The sequence below is a fragment of the Sinocyclocheilus grahami genome, unplaced genomic scaffold, assembly GCF_001515645.1.
Source record: "Sinocyclocheilus grahami isolate Dianchi unplaced genomic scaffold, SAMN03320097.WGS_v1.1 scaffold655.1, whole genome shotgun sequence".
In the NCBI taxonomy this organism is placed as follows: Eukaryota; Metazoa; Chordata; class Actinopteri; order Cypriniformes; family Cyprinidae; genus Sinocyclocheilus; species Sinocyclocheilus grahami.
In genome coordinates, this window is record NW_015505834.1 from 661,796 (window position 1) to 679,355 (window position 17,560).

At 35.8% G+C, this 17,560-nt stretch overlaps 1 protein-coding gene across 3 annotated transcripts; it reads right to left on the reverse strand.

Annotated features, from left to right (window-relative positions):
- Positions 1-737: 737 nt before the first annotated feature.
- LOC107558696 (amyloid beta A4 precursor protein-binding family A member 1-like) lies at positions 738-15,737 on the reverse strand. Of its 3 annotated transcripts, none has more exons than XM_016242357.1 (13): positions 15,451-15,737; positions 11,394-13,009; positions 9,977-10,078; positions 9,828-9,867; positions 8,262-8,407; positions 7,735-7,767; positions 7,416-7,511; positions 5,973-6,176; positions 5,702-5,881; positions 4,040-4,252; positions 3,517-3,636; positions 3,293-3,433; positions 738-1,184 (listed from the first exon to the last, which is right to left on the reverse strand). In XM_016242357.1, exons 2-13 carry the CDS (start codon positions 12,981-12,983, stop codon positions 1,113-1,115), a joined length of 2,937 nt encoding a protein of 978 aa, XP_016097843.1. In that variant the 5' UTR covers positions 12,984-13,009; positions 15,451-15,737; the 3' UTR covers positions 738-1,112. The 3 variants fall into 3 exon arrangements, with proteins under 3 accessions (XP_016097843.1, XP_016097844.1, XP_016097845.1); XM_016242358.1 differs by lacking the exon at positions 15,451-15,737 and adding an exon at positions 15,338-15,443; XM_016242359.1 differs by lacking the exon at positions 7,735-7,767.
- Positions 15,738-17,560: the final 1,823 nt, after the last annotated feature.

Below are 17,560 nucleotides of genomic sequence, written 5' to 3' on the forward strand. Positions count from 1 at the left end.
TAACAGATTCTGAATTGTTGGGTATGTTTATATCTTTATTATTTATAGTAATTAACATTGTGCTATTATATTTATGTACAAAAGCTCTGCAATCTAAATGGTTGCAAATGTGTGCTACTGTGCAAATGTTTTTTTAAATAATGCTTTTTATTTAGCAATGGTGCATTAAATCTATAGAATATTGAAGACTTCCATTGTTATTGTTTTTTAATTCTCACGATTTCTACGTAAATAGTAAGCAGCACAAATGTTATAAACATTAATCATAAATATTTATGGGAATGATCAGAATGATTTCTGAAGGATCATGTGACACTGAAGATTGAAGTAACGATGTTGAAATCTCATCTTTGATCACAGAAATCAATTTCATTTTAGAATACATTCACATAGAAATCAGTTACTTGAAATTGTAATAATATTTACACATTATTTTATTGTATTTTTAATTAAATAGATGGTGGTTTTGTGAGCATAAGACTAAACTGCAGCATATTTTTCAGCTTTTTGAAATGTCCAATTGTTTAAAATTCTACTAGTTTACTACGTTACATAAGTTACTCTACGCATGAATGCTGCTGTTATTTATTAAAGAATTAACCAGAAAATAAATAAAAGTACAGTCAGACTAATCTTGGGTGAAAAAGTAACCACCTATCAACCACATAGAAAACACATGATATAAATGTGAACTATAGAAAATGCACATTTTTAATGAAAACAAAGCAACTTAAATATTTAGTTAATTGACTCCTTTACTTTGAGTTGCTTGATGAGAAGAGTACAGCTCATACATCAGATCTGTGTCAATAACAGCTCGATTCCAATGTTCCTGTGTTACTGTGCTCAGTGATCTCTGTGACGGTTTAGGTCCAGTCGTGTGTCGAGCACATGATCGATCTGCATTCACTTCTCTTTGCTTCTAATGCCAGGCCTTCAGAGATCCGGCAGACCAGAGAGATTAAGGCAGGTCACATGGTGCACTAATGGAATAATGAATACATACATACATCCAGTTAAATAAATCTGTAAACCGTTATATTAATCTTCCAATAAGTAGTAACTCTGGATCAGCTCATGCGGAGGGGAGGGTGTTGTAGCCCTGCAGAGTGTCAGATGTAGACGGGTTGTTCCTGGGCCGTGAGCAGGCGGTACATGGCTGCAGGCATAGTCTTCATATGGATCTGACAAAAACAACATATTGCAGTATTCACCTTTACTGGATATCCATTCATGTGCTGTATTTTTATGATTATCGGAGTACTGAGCCATTAGCTTAGCACCATGCTAACTTCAAAGCTGTAAACAGCCGTGTTATTATAGTAAACCAAGGCTGCGTTTACACAACACCATTTTTATTTAAAAAAACGTTAAACTGTTTATGCGTTTTGGCCATTCATTTACACGACAATGGTGTTTTGGGGGCTTGAAAACACAAACTTTTTAAAACAGGTTTCAAAGTGCACGTTTTTGAAAACAATACTGCTATCATCTCCGTGTGAACTAGAAAAAAACACAAATTTGTGAAAACGTTGACGTCATGCGTGTATGTATTACATGTTCAGTCTATAAGTTTGCGCGCAGATGCGTGTTGTTCCTTTACAAAGTGACGTCGCCATGAATAATACAGCTTTTTTTAGTTGTTTTCACAGATCTGTATGAAAGAGATCATTTTGACAACACTGTCGTTTGTACACGAAACTCTTTTTTTTTTAAACGCAAAGAAAAATCTTTTCTGTTTCAGTACATTGTTGTGTTAACGCCTAAAACCATATATATATATATATATAGTTACTGGAAATAAAATGCATTTTAACTAATTAAATAAAATCTAAAAACTTATTTTATTTGATCTAGTTGCCAGAGCAACATTTCTCATTTTAAAATGATTAAAAGCTATAGACATTTTTTTAAAACTACTAAAAATGACATAAATTCCACAAAAGTACTAAAACTTTATAATTAAAATGGAAAATATACTAATATAAATTATTCAAAATACTAAAAAAAACTCAAATAGTATTTCAATGTATTGCATCAATTTTCTCAAAAAAGCGAAAATATATTTTTAAATTATATAATGCATGTTGTCTGTGGTAAAATCACTATAACGCACAGCCTCAGGAGATGCACTGCTGTTATAAAATGGCAGTAATAGCAATATGATGAAAGCCAACCAATATGCCATATATTTTGAAATGTATTAATAATCAGAATAAAGTCTCTGCCATACGTGTTCATCAGCAATTTACAGTTGCCAAGCAACATAGCAACTAAACTGTATATACAACATGCACATTTATACGGAGTATGAGTCACAGATATGTGTTCATCGTGGCTCATCCAATCAGAATTTAAGAGCTGAAACTATTGAAAATCAGATTTAATAAAATCATGATCTCACACTTGAAAACGTACATTAATAAAATCTAATAAAACTAAAAGAAAAATGTATTTATAAAGCTGACTTACAAAGTAAAAAGTAATAAGAATCAGCATTTGACGAATTATTTTTACTTCAAGAATTTTTAGAAATAGTAAAACATTTCCTTAATTTTGCAAGACTTCAGACTTCTGAATTAGACTACTGAATTATGGCTGATATTAAAGGGATAGTTCACCCAAAAATGAAAATTCAAAACCCGTAAGAGCAGAAACATAGCAAGTGCATCGGTAAAATAATCCATGTGGCATCAGGGGTTCAGCCGTAATTTTACGAAGCTACGAGAATACTTTTTGTGCGCCACGCGGATATGTTTTCTACGTTGTACTTACGCTTCGATCTGAACATAAACAACGTATCCACGTGGCACAGCTGACACAGAACAGCATACGTTGTTTACGTTCAGTGGATACTCTCAAAAATGGCGCCAGGGTGACGCGGAGTAGACAAATTGTTGAATAAAGTCGTTATTTTTATTTCTTTTTTTTCGGACAAAAAGTATTCTCGTAGCTTCGTAAAATTACGGTTGAACCCCTGATGTCACATGGATTATTTTACCGATCTCCTTGCTATGTTTCTGGACCTTGATCGTGGTAGTGACCTTGCTGTCTATGGGAGGGTCAGAGAGCTCTCAGAATTCATCAAAAATATCTTAATTTGTGTTCTGAAGATGAACGAAGCTCTTACGGGTTTGGAACGACATGAGGGTGAGTAATTAATGACAGAATTTTCATTCTGTGTGAACTATCCCTTCAATAATGTTTTCATCTGATTTATTTCATTGAAGCAATTTGTGATTTAATCGTGTGGCTGAAGTGATTCTCCAAACGAGCCGAGGCGGTGGTTTACCTCTCCTACAGCGTTTGACAGGATGTGAACGATCTTCTCGTGAGCTGTGGCCACCACGCTCTGACCGCTGATCTCGATGATACGATGGCCGACGCGGACGCCTCCTCTCTCGGCGATCCCCCCTCGCATCAGACTGCAGATCTGAACAAAACACAAGCTCTGTCAGGCAGCAGCTGCTGCAGTAAAATATCACACGCTTCTCATGTTTTACTGTGAACACCCACAATGCCATTCTGCACACTGAAACCCAGCTGATAGCGCAGGTCTGGTCTGCGAATGAGCACCATGGTCACCGGAGGACATCTGACGATGTTCATCTTGATCCTGGATTGAGCCTTGAGCCCCTGAACACACAACAGCATTTGTGGAAAAAATCAATCCCAGAATGCACGCTGACCTACTGTAAATGACAAAAATCTATCCAAGATAGCAGAATACAGTCCATTTAAGTTCAGCTTATAAAAAATGTGATTATTTGTGTGTGCTATGTATTTTTATGATTATTAGAGTACTGATTCGTATGGCAATATCAAACTCCTCTGGAATCATGTTGAAATGGCTAAAGCAAAAAAATTTATTATTTGTGTGTGCTATGTATTTTTATGATTATTAGAGTACTGATTCGTATGGCAATATCAAACTCCTCTGGAATCATGTTGAAATGGCTAAAGCTTAAGCTAAAGGCTACAATGCTTGCAGATGTAATAAAAGATCAGAAATGTAAACGACAGTAAAAGAAAGTCCTACTTTAATGATGCTCTGGCACGTGGAGAGCGGCAGGCCCACCAGACTGGTGCCGTTGACGGTCATGATCTGATCGCCGATGTTCAGTCTTCCAGACTTGGCCGCGGGTCCGCCGTGCATCAGGCTGGCGATGATGACCGTGGGGAGGATGGAGCCCCAGCCGGACTCCACGATTACCACACCCAGAATCTCCCCTTTCTGCTTCTCGATGTACACCTGACACAAATACTGCTCACTGAACATACTCCAGCAGTGACTTTATTTAGTGAAAGTCCTACGGCTGCTGAAGAATGTATAGAAGATGATCAAGTCATTTGTGTCCCAATGACTCTTTATATAATTACAGGTAAAAGCGTAAATAATTAACTTAGTCATATTACTTAATAGTTTTAACGCTGTTAGTGTGCATGGCAAAATTAATTTTAATGTAATCCAATCCTTTTATTTTAAAATGTTTGTTTGTCTTTACCAAATCTGCCAATTTGCAGCATGGTTACCACTGCAAAAAGTCTAATTCTACCTACGTTTTGTTTTTGTCAAAATTAAAATAAAATCTATAAATGCATATTTTTTTTTTTATCTAAAAATGTCATGCATATTATGGGAAAATGTAGCATGTGTTTTTGTTTCTGTTGTGCCATACACATTTCCACCTTAAGAATATAATGGTTTGATATTCCTGGGATCATATTTGAAACAGTGACTTTTTTACCATGCTTCAATTAGTTTTTCTCTTGTTATGCTTAAATTGGGCTTTACATTTTCCAAAGCTTCATTTCTTATTTCAATTCTGATTTATGAACAAAAAATATATACTGATTTTTTTTTTCCTTGGGAAACATTTTGACTGAGTAATATGTCTTTAAAAGGATTTACTAACAGCTTGCACCAGCGCAAACCATCTTTTGGTGTTAAAATAGTACTGTCAGGATTTAACTAAAGACACGCAGTGATGAATTAGCGCTGAAAAGGCGTGAACACAGTTAGTTTTGTGCCTGACCTTTTTGAATATGCATTTGTTTCCCTTTCAGCGCACAATTTATGGGAGGAGAGTATTTAAACGAATCATGCAACGCGATTTACTACGATTTAAAGCTCGTCAAATTACTGGTATTTGTGGCATTATTTAACGGCAAAAAAGCATGTCTTAAAGCAGGAGGTCATTTGCGCTGCTCTTGGTAGATTGCGTTGGTCATTATGAAATGAACCTGTGTTCTTTAATGTGTGCATTGTTAGTAAATCACATGCAGAATTTTCCCCTCCCGTCGGCGCTTATGAAATTGTGCTCTAACGCTAATTTGTCCTGTTTAGTAAATCTGGCCCGTAGCGTGATATTTCCTATCTTAGCCATTTTAGAACTAATTGAACGTTTGTCAGTGCAAATGGAAATCTAATCTTAATGAATTTAAGTATATAAATTTCAAACTTCAAATTTCAATGCATATGATCTTCAAACAGGGTTGAAACATTTTAGTTTAGTTTGGCTTAGCAACAAATAAATACTTTAACTGTTGCTACTTTGCTGGGCTGTACACACATATTTAAAACTGCCATAATAGTCTTTTTGGGAATAAAGATTTAGCCATTGGAAAACCCAGAAAGAAAATGGAAAAACGGAATTGAATTTCTCAGCTATAGTCACTTTATGGCAACTGGTTAACTTACATCTCTGCAGTTTTCAGACTTGGAGAAGTGAATGAGGTCGTCGTTGTACATGTCCTGAGTGTTGAGCAGGTCGCTGTACTCTCTCTGGCTCAGGTCCTCTGGATCGATGCCATTGGCTCTCAGAAACTCCTGATACGCAACGCTGAAGGCCTGACCGATGGACTGAGCAATCAGCTGAGCCTGGCAGAGAGAAACAATGAAGGAAATACAGGAAACATCAAGAATTTGCATTCTTGCATGAAGTGCATGGTGTAAGAGTTCATACGCGTACATCTTCTGACTCAAACACGTGGCAGATCATCTTGTACTGGCGGCAGTCGTCCCGCGCTGGGTTTGTGTGCTGCGTCTCTGCAGCGTCTAGGTTCTCCTGTGCGCTCTGAGAGCGAATCATCTTCCTGCGAGCCATCAGCACAACCATGTTCCCGATGTCAGCGATGTACGAGATGGTCCTCAGCGGATCGTCCATCATGGTGTCCTGCCAAGATAAAGACAGTCAGCTTGGTTTTTTTAAGTGCCAATCATTTAATCGAATGTTTTGGGGGGTTACTCCTGTAATTACATATAGTAATTCAGTATTCATCCTGGCTTCATATGGTTTTGAAAAATGTCAATCATTTTTAAAAAATTGTTTTTAATTACATTTTTAAATGTAACATGTATTTCTTTTCTTTTTTTACACGAATATCATGAAAATGATCATTTTGGCCAGTTGCATCATAACATTTCACAACGTGAACAAACCTTGCCATGTCATGAAAAGGTAAAGATATTTGATATTTTAGAGAATTGTTGATGCTGACATGCGTTCATGATGAGGGTCTGCAGAAGTCCCTCTCTATGACATCACTTCCTGTTTTTTTCTGCATTTTTTGTTGCATCACATGACTTGGCAGTCTCTAAGCAGTGAAGCAGTGTTTGGTTTTATAAATAAGAATAAAAGATTACTAATCTTACAAACTACTAATTTTTACTTTTTATTCTTTTAATCAATTTATTTTTTCTTCATTATGATATCAGGACATTTGTATCACCCTGACATTCTTAACTTAATTCTCCAATGAAAATGTTGGCATGTTATATATATATATATATACTGTATATATATATATAATATGAAGAGTTCATTTGCAAAAATGTTCAAAAATCATGTTTTTTCATTGTGCATTCAAATTAAAAATAAAAAAAATGACAAAACAAATACAGGTAACTAACAAAATGACAACACAACATGACAACATATTATAAAACAAGATTTTTATCTATTTTTGCAAATAAACTCTTCATATATATATATATATATACATACATACATACATACATACTGTATAATAATCAAAAAACATGTTTGTGTATCTTAAGCTAAAGTACAAAATACTTATATCATATTTTAAATAGTATTTCAAACAATGAATTTTATTCTTTCTATCAAATGTTCTTCATTATGATATCAGGACACTGGTTTCACCCCAACATTTTTGACTTAATTCTCCAATAAAAATATAAAAATAGATTTGTGTTCAGAAATCTTGAAATGAAAATTGAAATGTAAGAAACATGCAGTAGTGAGTCGCTTTACATGATGTCGGTCAGACGGTCGAAGTGGGCAGTTCTGCATCTACAGTGACAAGCCTGTCCAGCACAAGACATCTGAAGCTGTTCAACAGCAAATTCAAAGTGAGACGAGCATGAAAGTGATTCAAAGAGTGTTGTGCACCTGTGTGTAAGCGCTGAGCACTTTGATCCTCTGCGTCGATATGAAGAGGTCCACTTCTGTGCTGGCCGGCGGCCCACTCTCACTGCCCTGCTGATACTGTAGAGGAAGACACACAGTTATTCCTCTTAAAATAGCACATCACTTCCTGTACTAGCATATACACTAGTCTCCCATAGAAGAGATGCTGTTAGATTTGAATCCCTTGCTACATGTAATCATTAAAATGCCTGTCAATAGAAAAAGAACAGCAAAAAATACATAATACTGCAAATACCAAACTTACTTAAGACCCGCATGAATACAGGAACAAATAGCATACCTTATTTCTGATTTTGGCCTGTGTCTGGGCTGTCTGCTCGACAAGGGACAAATAAAAACAGAGAACGTTCAAATAAAGCCTACAAGCATAAAAGGGCATGGTGGGCGTCTCAGACACAGCGCGATTGGTTTGGAGATGAAGGATACGCCCAGATGAAATAAAACAGGATCATTTGGCTGAAGGGGAGGGTGGGATGTTGGTATAGTGATAGGCTGAAGCTTTGTGGGAAACACTATCAAAATTTGGGCTGTGATCAGAATGACATCAGCAGCCCCAGAGACTAAACCTGACTCTCAGAATCAACTAACTGTCACTCAGATTTGTTTGTTAGCACATGGATGCTAGATATTCAGAGATGTTTGTGACATGCTTTTCACCCATAGCCTCACATAACCTTAGATGAATCATGATGTTACTGACTGTGTGAGGTGTTGGTGTGTACGTGTTTGAGCACGCTGTAAAATCACAGCAGACAGGGACATCCGTCAGGGACGTCCCTGCTCTATATATACGGGTGTGCTGCTCACCCGGACGCGGCTCATGGCCTCCTGGGCCTGCTGCATGCGGGCGCTCTTCGTGGGCGTCCTCTCTGACAGCAGCTGGGTGGAACCCAGGTAGTTTGCAGCAAATATGATGCCGTCAATCAAGTCCTCAGGGTCACACGGGCCAGGAACTGAGGACACAAGCAGACCATAAATATAGCAGCACATTAAACCTGTTATTGTGCATTATTTTTAGGTTTCAAATCAGTGAAGCGCTCTGAATGTGTTTGTAATTCTCATTCTTACATGACTCAAAATCTCAGTTCTGGTATCAGTATAATATTTTCAGGGTTTTTTTCATCAGAAAAAAGGCAAAACAACAAATATATTGTGTTTACATTTTTTTTTTAGCATTGAAAGAATACTTTTTGAATAATGGTAATGAGAATCCAAGGGAAAATGTGCTGGTCGTGAAAATGTATCATATACATGCACATATTAAGTTATAAAATATAATATTATGTCTATAAAAAAAACAATACTTATATATAAAATAAATATGTATCTGTTTTAAATTCTATTTATAGTATGTAAATCATATTTAAAATAGTATTTAAAATAATATGTATTCATTTGTGTTTCATTTTGAGGTCAAATATAACCTGGACATATTTTTGCCAGGCTTTGTGACACAAATTTACACATTTGCATAGTTATTATAACCTTAAATACATTTAAATATAGTTGTGAAGATGGATTACAATCTTACAAGATTATTCAGGATAATACATTCCTTATGAATACTTATGAATCATAATAGTCTTAAAAACAAAAATGTTTGCATATATTCAGATGTAATATAAAACAACTTCTTAAAGTATATAAAATAATCATTCAAATACTTTTTATTCATAATTTTCCCTAGTAAAAAAGTAATAGATTTAAAAGACATTTATTTCATACTAAGTAGAGTTCAAATCTATTAACATATTTACAGACATACTGTATCGCTCGAGACTTACTGATGTAAAAATTATAATTAAAGTTCATTTGGAGTACTACTTGTGCACAATGCACATTTCTTAATATTAATGTCATTATTGATGAGAACTGTATGATCTTCAGTCTTTAAATGCAAGATATTTAAAGTAAATCTGAAGTACACTTGCAATAGTTCCACTTTAGCACAAATATACTTCAGTATTTCTATAGTTGGACTTCAGCGCTACTTCCACACAATTAAAATATATTAGGTACAAAATTAGTTGTTCCAATTTAGCAGACTTTAAGTAAATCAGTTTAATATACTAAAAGTACAACTTTATTTTTATTAAGCACAAAAAGATGTAAATGTATTTGTAGTGTACTTAGCATGAAACAAATGTATTTCAAATACATTTTAGTATATTTATTTTTCACTAGGGTATTAATATTTATAAATAATATACCTGGGCATATTTTTGACAAGCATTGTGACAATGTGAGATTTACATGGAACTGAAATCTAAATATATTTGTATAGATGTAAAGATGGCTTACAATGTTACAAGTTTACGCAGGATAATGAATTATTTGACCAGTATAATAAGAGCCTGCTTTCTTTAACCTTACCTTTAACATATGCAGGGAAAGAGGCCAAATTCTTCCTAGTCTGCAAACCAAAAACACAGTATTACTACAATTCACAGTAAAATTGTAAAAAAATATGGATAAAGATTACATCATAAATATGTCAACTGCAGTCGAATATGATAATTCACCTCTTCACTCGGCACGCTGGGACTGACGTCTACATCCTGGTCCTGAAGATGAACTCCAGAGGATTCTGCTCCCAAAGGAAGTTCAGCATCTTGAATTCGAGCCTGTAAAAATGAAGGCAACCGCTGCTAGTAAACAATATTAAAAAGCTGCATTTTCACCACACTTGTTCTTCTTAAAAATTTCAGTGTAAATGCATGATTTGAATCACTTGATAAATTGACGTTTAATCTAATTTACAGTAGAAATTATAAATTGCAAATATCAAATTATATCTAAAATGATATATTCCATGGTTTCTGTTCCTACTGTACACCTTATGTTGACTGAATAAGTTCAATGACTTTTCCTGTCGTTCATGATTAGTGTATAAAGATATGAATAAGGTTAAGAGTATGATTTTAAAAATTATAGCAATTTCACTCATTTCTAGTAGCTTAAATATTTTTACTAGTGCTGTCAAACCGCGATTAATCGCATCCAAAATAAAAGTTTTTGTTTACATAATATATGAGTGTGTACTGTGTTTATTTATTATGTATATATAAATACAAACACATGCATGTATATATTTAAGAAAAATAGGCTGTTTATATATTAAATATTAGTGCTGTCAAAAGATTAATCGCATCCAAAATAAGTTTTTGTTTACACAATATGTGTGTGATCTGTGTATATTTATTACGTATATATAAATACAAACAAACAAATGTACATATTTAAGAAAAATATGTTATGTTTATATATTAAATATATTTATATATAATATAAAATATAAGAAAATAAATATATAAATGTATATGCATGTAAATATTTCCAAAATGTATACTGTATGTGTGTGTGTGTTTATATATACATAATAAATAAACACAGTACACACTCATATATTATGTAAACAAAAACCTTTATTTTGGATGTGATTAATCGCGATTAATCGTTTGACAGCACTATTAAATATATTCATATATAATATAAAATATAAATATATACATGTAAATATTTTCTAAATATATACTGTATGTTTGTGTACCTCTATATGCATAATGAATATACACAGTACACACACATATATTATGTAAACAAAAACTTTTATTTTGGATGCGATTAATCGTTTGACAGCACTAATTTCTACATGAAGATAAGCATAACTCCATGTCTTTTCAAGGCATGGAAATGCAGAAAAATGTGTTTTTTACAAATTGTCCAAGGCTGCAGGAAACCTGTTGAAAAATTTTTTCTTTAGCATATTTGCCTAAAAACTCATTTACTTCATGTCTGTGCTTATAGAATTGAAAAAAAACCTACAAAACCTTTGGTGTCATTCTGCAAAAATTTCAACTTGTGGCCTATTTAAAATAAACTTTCACATGGAACCTCACCTTAAGGAATTACAGTAATTATGCCGGACAGCTCACTCACCGCATACTGTGGAGAAGACAGCGATAGCTGACATGCAGACTGTGGATGTGAGGGAATCGGAGGCTGTAGCTGAGGATGGTTCTCCTCAACAGGGCTCAAATCCTGTCTCATCACCCACACGGGCTCTGTGATCTTATCAGGCGTGTAGGGCGAGCGCACCGTCTTGGTCTTCACCTCCTCGATAGCGTCCTTAATATCCTTGATGGCCAACGAGACAGCATCTCCTGTAGCTCTGCAAGACTCTGTTATCTGATCCTGGGCTGGAGTGGACGACTTGTCAGATCTTTCCACAACTTCTACCTGCAAATCAGGTGAAAGCTGAGCAGTTTCTGAAGTCAGGAGATGAAAGGCTTCTTGAGAAAGGCTAGTCGAGCTTGACGTCTTCCTGACCTGGGCTCTGACTCTCCCTGAGCTTTCGGCTTCATCTCCTGACTGTTCATCGTAGTGGTGCAGCCTGGAGCCCACTGAACTAAGCTGACCGATGTCTTCCTGAGAGTCGCACTCATCCGTAGTCACACTCTGGTTCCTCTCGTGCATTTGAGGTCCCTCAAGGACTGGATTAGGATCTGTTAGGTATGATTGTGTCAGATAATCTGGGCTTAGTTGTGGGTAAGAATCAGAGCAGGCTTCAGGACTAGAGTCTGAGAGATCCTCTTGATGGTCTTCAACATGGGACAAGGTACTCTCAAACCCTTTATCCTTGTTTGTTTGAGCGTAACCGATGTTAAAATGAGGAGGGTATGAGTTTGGGTCTGAATTGTAGCTTCGAAGAGTCTCAGGGAAGGTTTGTGGAGACTGGAAAAAAGGTTTGTTCATCATCTGGTGAGGAGATGTGGCGAATGGTGGAACGTCTACTCTTAGCGGACTGGTTCTTTTACTTTCAGGATGACTTTTTGAAGCAATCTTAGGAGAAGCATAGTCCTGCTCAGGAGTTTCTTTGAAATAGTCTTTTTCTTGGTTCTCTTTCGCCAGTTCCTCTTCGCCAAATGTTGATTCTTCACTTTGAACCTTCTCCTCCAACTGTTCCATTGAAGACTCTGGATCACGATCAACTTGTGTATCAGATGAATGGGACAGATCTGGACTGTTTCCATCCAGTCTATCAATGATTGATTCATCCTGAGGAGGAGGAGTCAGCCGTTCTTGGGAGGAATCTTCTGGAGATAATGGCTCTGAAGCTTGCTCTTTTGGAGGAGTTTTGACCACCTCTTCTTCTTCTTTGTGCTGTTGTCTATATCTGGGCTGATGGAGTCTCTCTCCACTTTGATGGTGTCTTGACGCCCCCGGTTTGGGCTGTTGGCCAGCTCTAGTTGATGTATCTCCGCTCTCAGCCCGCCTGCGTTGTGCTTGACCGGGAGTATGCCGCCTACGGTGACGCGGTGGACCTCGGCTAGATCCAGACGTGTGCTGGTTGGCTTGGTGGTGACAGTGTTGATGGTGGTGGCCTTGGCCTTCTGCATCCGGATTGTGAAGCTGGCATGGTCTCCATCTGGGTCGACCTCCCTCTAGAGGTGTCCCATTGGGCTGCTTGCTGCGATGAGGGGGAGGACCTCTGAGACCCGCCTCCTCTGGCTCCTCCCTATGGCTCATGGCTCCGCCCACTCACTGCTCATCGCCTGAATGACAGCCAGAAATCATAAAGGTAGTATATCCAACAATATATATGGGAAAACATGTTATGGGAAGCAGATAAACTGTAAAATGTCCAAAAAAGCATACAGTCAAAGCAAAATTTATTCAGACACCTTCAACATTTCTCACATTATCACAGTTTATTCGCTATAGTTTAGATATATTAAAAAGCTGCATTTTCACCACACTTGTTCTTCTTAAAAATTTCAGTGTAAATGCATGATTTGAATCACTTGATAAATTGACGTTTAATCTAATTTACAGTAGAAATTATAAATTGCAAATATCAAATTATATCTAAAATTATATATTCCATGGTTTCTGTTCCTACTGTACACCTTATGTTGACTGAATAAATTCAATGACTTTTCCTGTCGTTCATGATTAGTGTATAAAGATATGAATAAGGTTAAGAGTATGATTTTAAAAAATTATAGCAATTTCACTCATTTCTAGTAGCTTAAATATTTTTACTAGAAAATTAATCTTGACAATGTCAGATAACTTTGATAGAAAGATATGTAATGAATTAGGCTGAATAGCTGTCAGCTGTAAAATTTAAGTACACAATTAGATAATACCAATTTAGGTCTACCAATTACCAAGCGTGTACCAACAATAGTGTCTGAATAATTTGTCACAGTTTACTTTATTTTGCTATCCTCACTTACATAAATTAACTATAGTGTCCTGCACCCACTAATAAAAAAAATATCAAAACATTATATCTGGTGTCTGAATAATTTTTGGTTCGACTGTATTAATATGATGATCTAACAGATATAAATGTAACTATAAATGCACTTAATGTCTAAACAAGCTATGTGACTCTTATATGTGTCTGTGTAATGACAGAGTAACACATTGTATTTGTGTTTCTGCGCAGAGACGTGGTTTATGGCAGTGGCGCTGTCACAGATGGCCTCACCGTGGGCAGCCCTCATGCTCTATACTCCACCGGTCCTGGAGTTCAGCAGATTCATCTGTCAAACCTCCCATAAAACCCAAAGCAGGGGGCTTAACTCACTATTTAAACAGAGATCTTCACTTTCACCATGCAACCTCTTTGTATTGTTTACAACTGAGAGCATGCATGCATATTAGAGTCACTCTGCAGTTCCGGAGGCAGGTGGTGCCAATCACTTTCTGATGGCAAAAAGTTAAACTACAATATACACTAATACAAAAAAAAGGGGGAAAAAAGAGAGGGAAAAAAATTATTCAATTTGTTAGTGATACCAGCCAGAGGTAAATGTATTTTTATTATTATTTTACATTCTATTTAGTATAACTGTGTATGAAATGACAAAGAATATCAATTTAACAATGTTACTGTAAATAATAGTACAAACAATAACATATTAAAATTAAATCACAGCGGGTACAGTAAAGCATGAGTTTCATCTAAAAAAATTGAATGCAAGTCCTGCTTCGATTGTAAATCCTGTTGTGGTTAAAAAAAACAAAACTTGACAGCTGGTTATAGCTGTGGCTAGAAAGTCACCGTTATGGGGCAAGGTTTGGTGCCTGTATATTTTACAGTGCATATCTGATATCAGTAAGCCTTACCTTAAAACAGACTGAACTAGGCTACCTCAACAATACAGGTGGGTAAAACAAAAGGCCACGTTTGAATTCAAATGAACCAAAACTGACCTTGAACCATAGCTAATAAATAAACGTAAAAATAAAGATGACAGAAGGATGAATTAAACAATTGAAATGTAAAACAAAACACCATAAACGAAACGTAAATATAAAATATCATCAAATGTGATGCATCAGGTGAGGAATTTTGGAAACCTTTCACTAATATCACTGTAAATTATAAGGTAGCCTGTATTTTGTTTACAATATTTTAAAATACATGTACATCTTGCTGAATGTATAGATATTCATCATAAATTAAAAGGGTGTTTTTTCCCCCAATAGCAGTGAATAGTAACATAAGATTACATATAATGTTCAGTCAAATCTATCATTATTGTTTCACTGCATATGTTCAAAAAACAGGTAGGCATTTTTACATCAGCATTACAAACATTTAGCCTCTTACTCCTCTTAATATCAGAGAAATCCTCATTGCTTGTATTGTATCTGACCAAATGTGACTATTGAGGATGTATGTATTCACTGCTGCAGTCACGTACAGGTAGACACACACCGCTAACCATCTGCACATCTCGGCGCCTCGAACATTAACAACTACTCGCATCTTCAATTAAACACAATACAACGCCAAAATGTGATGTACCGGTGCAATCTGGAAACTTTCCCCCGGTGATATAAATTAAAAGCGTGTTATTAGGTACCGTAAGGGGCCTGCGCAGAGGCACACACATCCCTCTCCAGCGAGTTCATCAGCAGGTGCAGCTCCTGAAGCACGACACAAAACAGCTGCGCACAGCTTCAGCGTTACACTCACCTGTCATGAACACAAGCTCTTCTTCATCACGTTCTTATCAACGCACTGGGATTAAGCGGTGGCTCTCAGACCCCTCCTTCGGCACACAGAGCGGATTACACGGCAGTAAATACCCTCCCTGCCCCCAAACCATCCCGCAACGCATCACTCCATCTGTCTTGTGCTTTAGAGTCAGTGACACTCCCTTTGCACATATTAATACGTTCAGAGGTTATTTTCTCTGTAAGAGCTCCAGACTCAGAATGTAATCTTGGGATGTGCGCACTGTTCATCACACTGAGAGACAAACTCAATTAAACCAAGTCAGACTATATTCGGTTGGTCGCTTCGTTTTTATTTCAGTCGCGTCGCGCTGGGTAGCCCCGCCCACAGTGAAAGCTTATTGGTCCAATATGTAAATATCAGTGCTGTCAAACGATTAATCGCGATTAATCGCATCCAAAATAAAAGGTTTTTTTACATAATATATGTGTGTGTACTGTGTATATTTATTATGTATCTATAAATACACACACATACAGCATTATTTTGAAAATATTTACATGTATTTATTTATATAATAATATATAAATATATATTTAATACATAAACTTGACATTATTTTTCTTGTGCTCCAGGGTCACATATATTATGTAATCAAAAACTTTTATTTTGGATGCGATTAATCGCGATTAATCGTTTGACAGCACTAATAAATATGTGAATATGTAAAACACACGATTATTTATAAATTGAGTAAAGAAAAAATTTCAGTTTATATAAAGTATCTAAATATAAATGTATATTAAACCAATAAATTCATATACGTATATTTATTTTTAATGATGTTTTATTCAAAAATGTAGTCTATCGCTTTGCATAATGATTTAAATAAACCTAGGCATCTATATATATGCCCATGTATGCTATTCTGGGAAAGCCTATAAATAATGCCTAAATGTCAGAAAGCAGCAGTATTGAGACCCTTTGGGAACATGCACATCCTTAAATCAATACATGTTTGATAACAATATTATAACAATAATAATAATAATTCTAAATATTTGTTTTCTGTATTTATTCCGTATTTATTTTCTGTCACACAAAGGCTCGTTCTTGTTTTTGTTTAGTATATGGGTTACACTTTATTTCGATAGTCCACTTTAGACATTCTATTAACTACAAGTAACTTTGTAACTACATGTCAACTACATGTCAACTAATTCTCATTAATTTGCAACTACTTGTCTACTAACTCTCAGAGTAGACTGTTAGGGTAGGTTTAGGGTTTGTAGAATAAGTTGACAAAGAAAGTGTTAGAAGATATTAAGCAGACCGTCTACTAATACTCTACTAACTGCTAGTTGACATGTAGTTGCAAAGTTACTTACTGTTAATAGAATGTCTAAAGTGGACTATCGAAATAAAGTGCTACCAGTATATTTTGTATATATCTTTTTAAAAATAGCTTACTCTCTGATATTTTTCTTCAGATATAGTTGCTTTTATAGCCATACTAGCTTCACATGAAGATATGGTTTGCATGAGGAACACAGATAAGTTTGGTTTTCTTTATCATTTACAGTATTTACTTTATTTGACCACAAGTTCAACTCGCACTATTAAAAACACCTGCCTGTTAGCCACGACAGGTCTTGTCACGCTAAAGAGCGTACATTTGCTCAGGTATTTGCTCAAGTATAATGTATCAATAATGTGTATGCAAAGGGAGGAACACAAAACCGGACCTAATTTGAAACAAATGTCAATTCTGAAATCAGCGATTGCGTATTCAGTTTAGTTCCCGGGACTCCCCTGGGGAACTACTTCTTCATGTGGTCAAGAATCCAGCCCTTCCCAATGAGTTTCAGACCCAGCATCAGCCTCCTCTGGCCCAGTGTCACATTCTACACGCATTACATATTGATATCATCTTACCAAACATTGTCCGTTGACCACATTGTGTGACTTCAGCCTGTAATCATTTATGATAGCACATAACATTCAACGGTGTGACTTCATCCCCTAATTGTTTAAGAGTGTGTGCATGATATTTCGAACAACCTAGTATGAGAGCCTGTTCTAGTACACCCCCAAAACAAAATCAAGTCTTTGTAAAAGAGCATGAGAG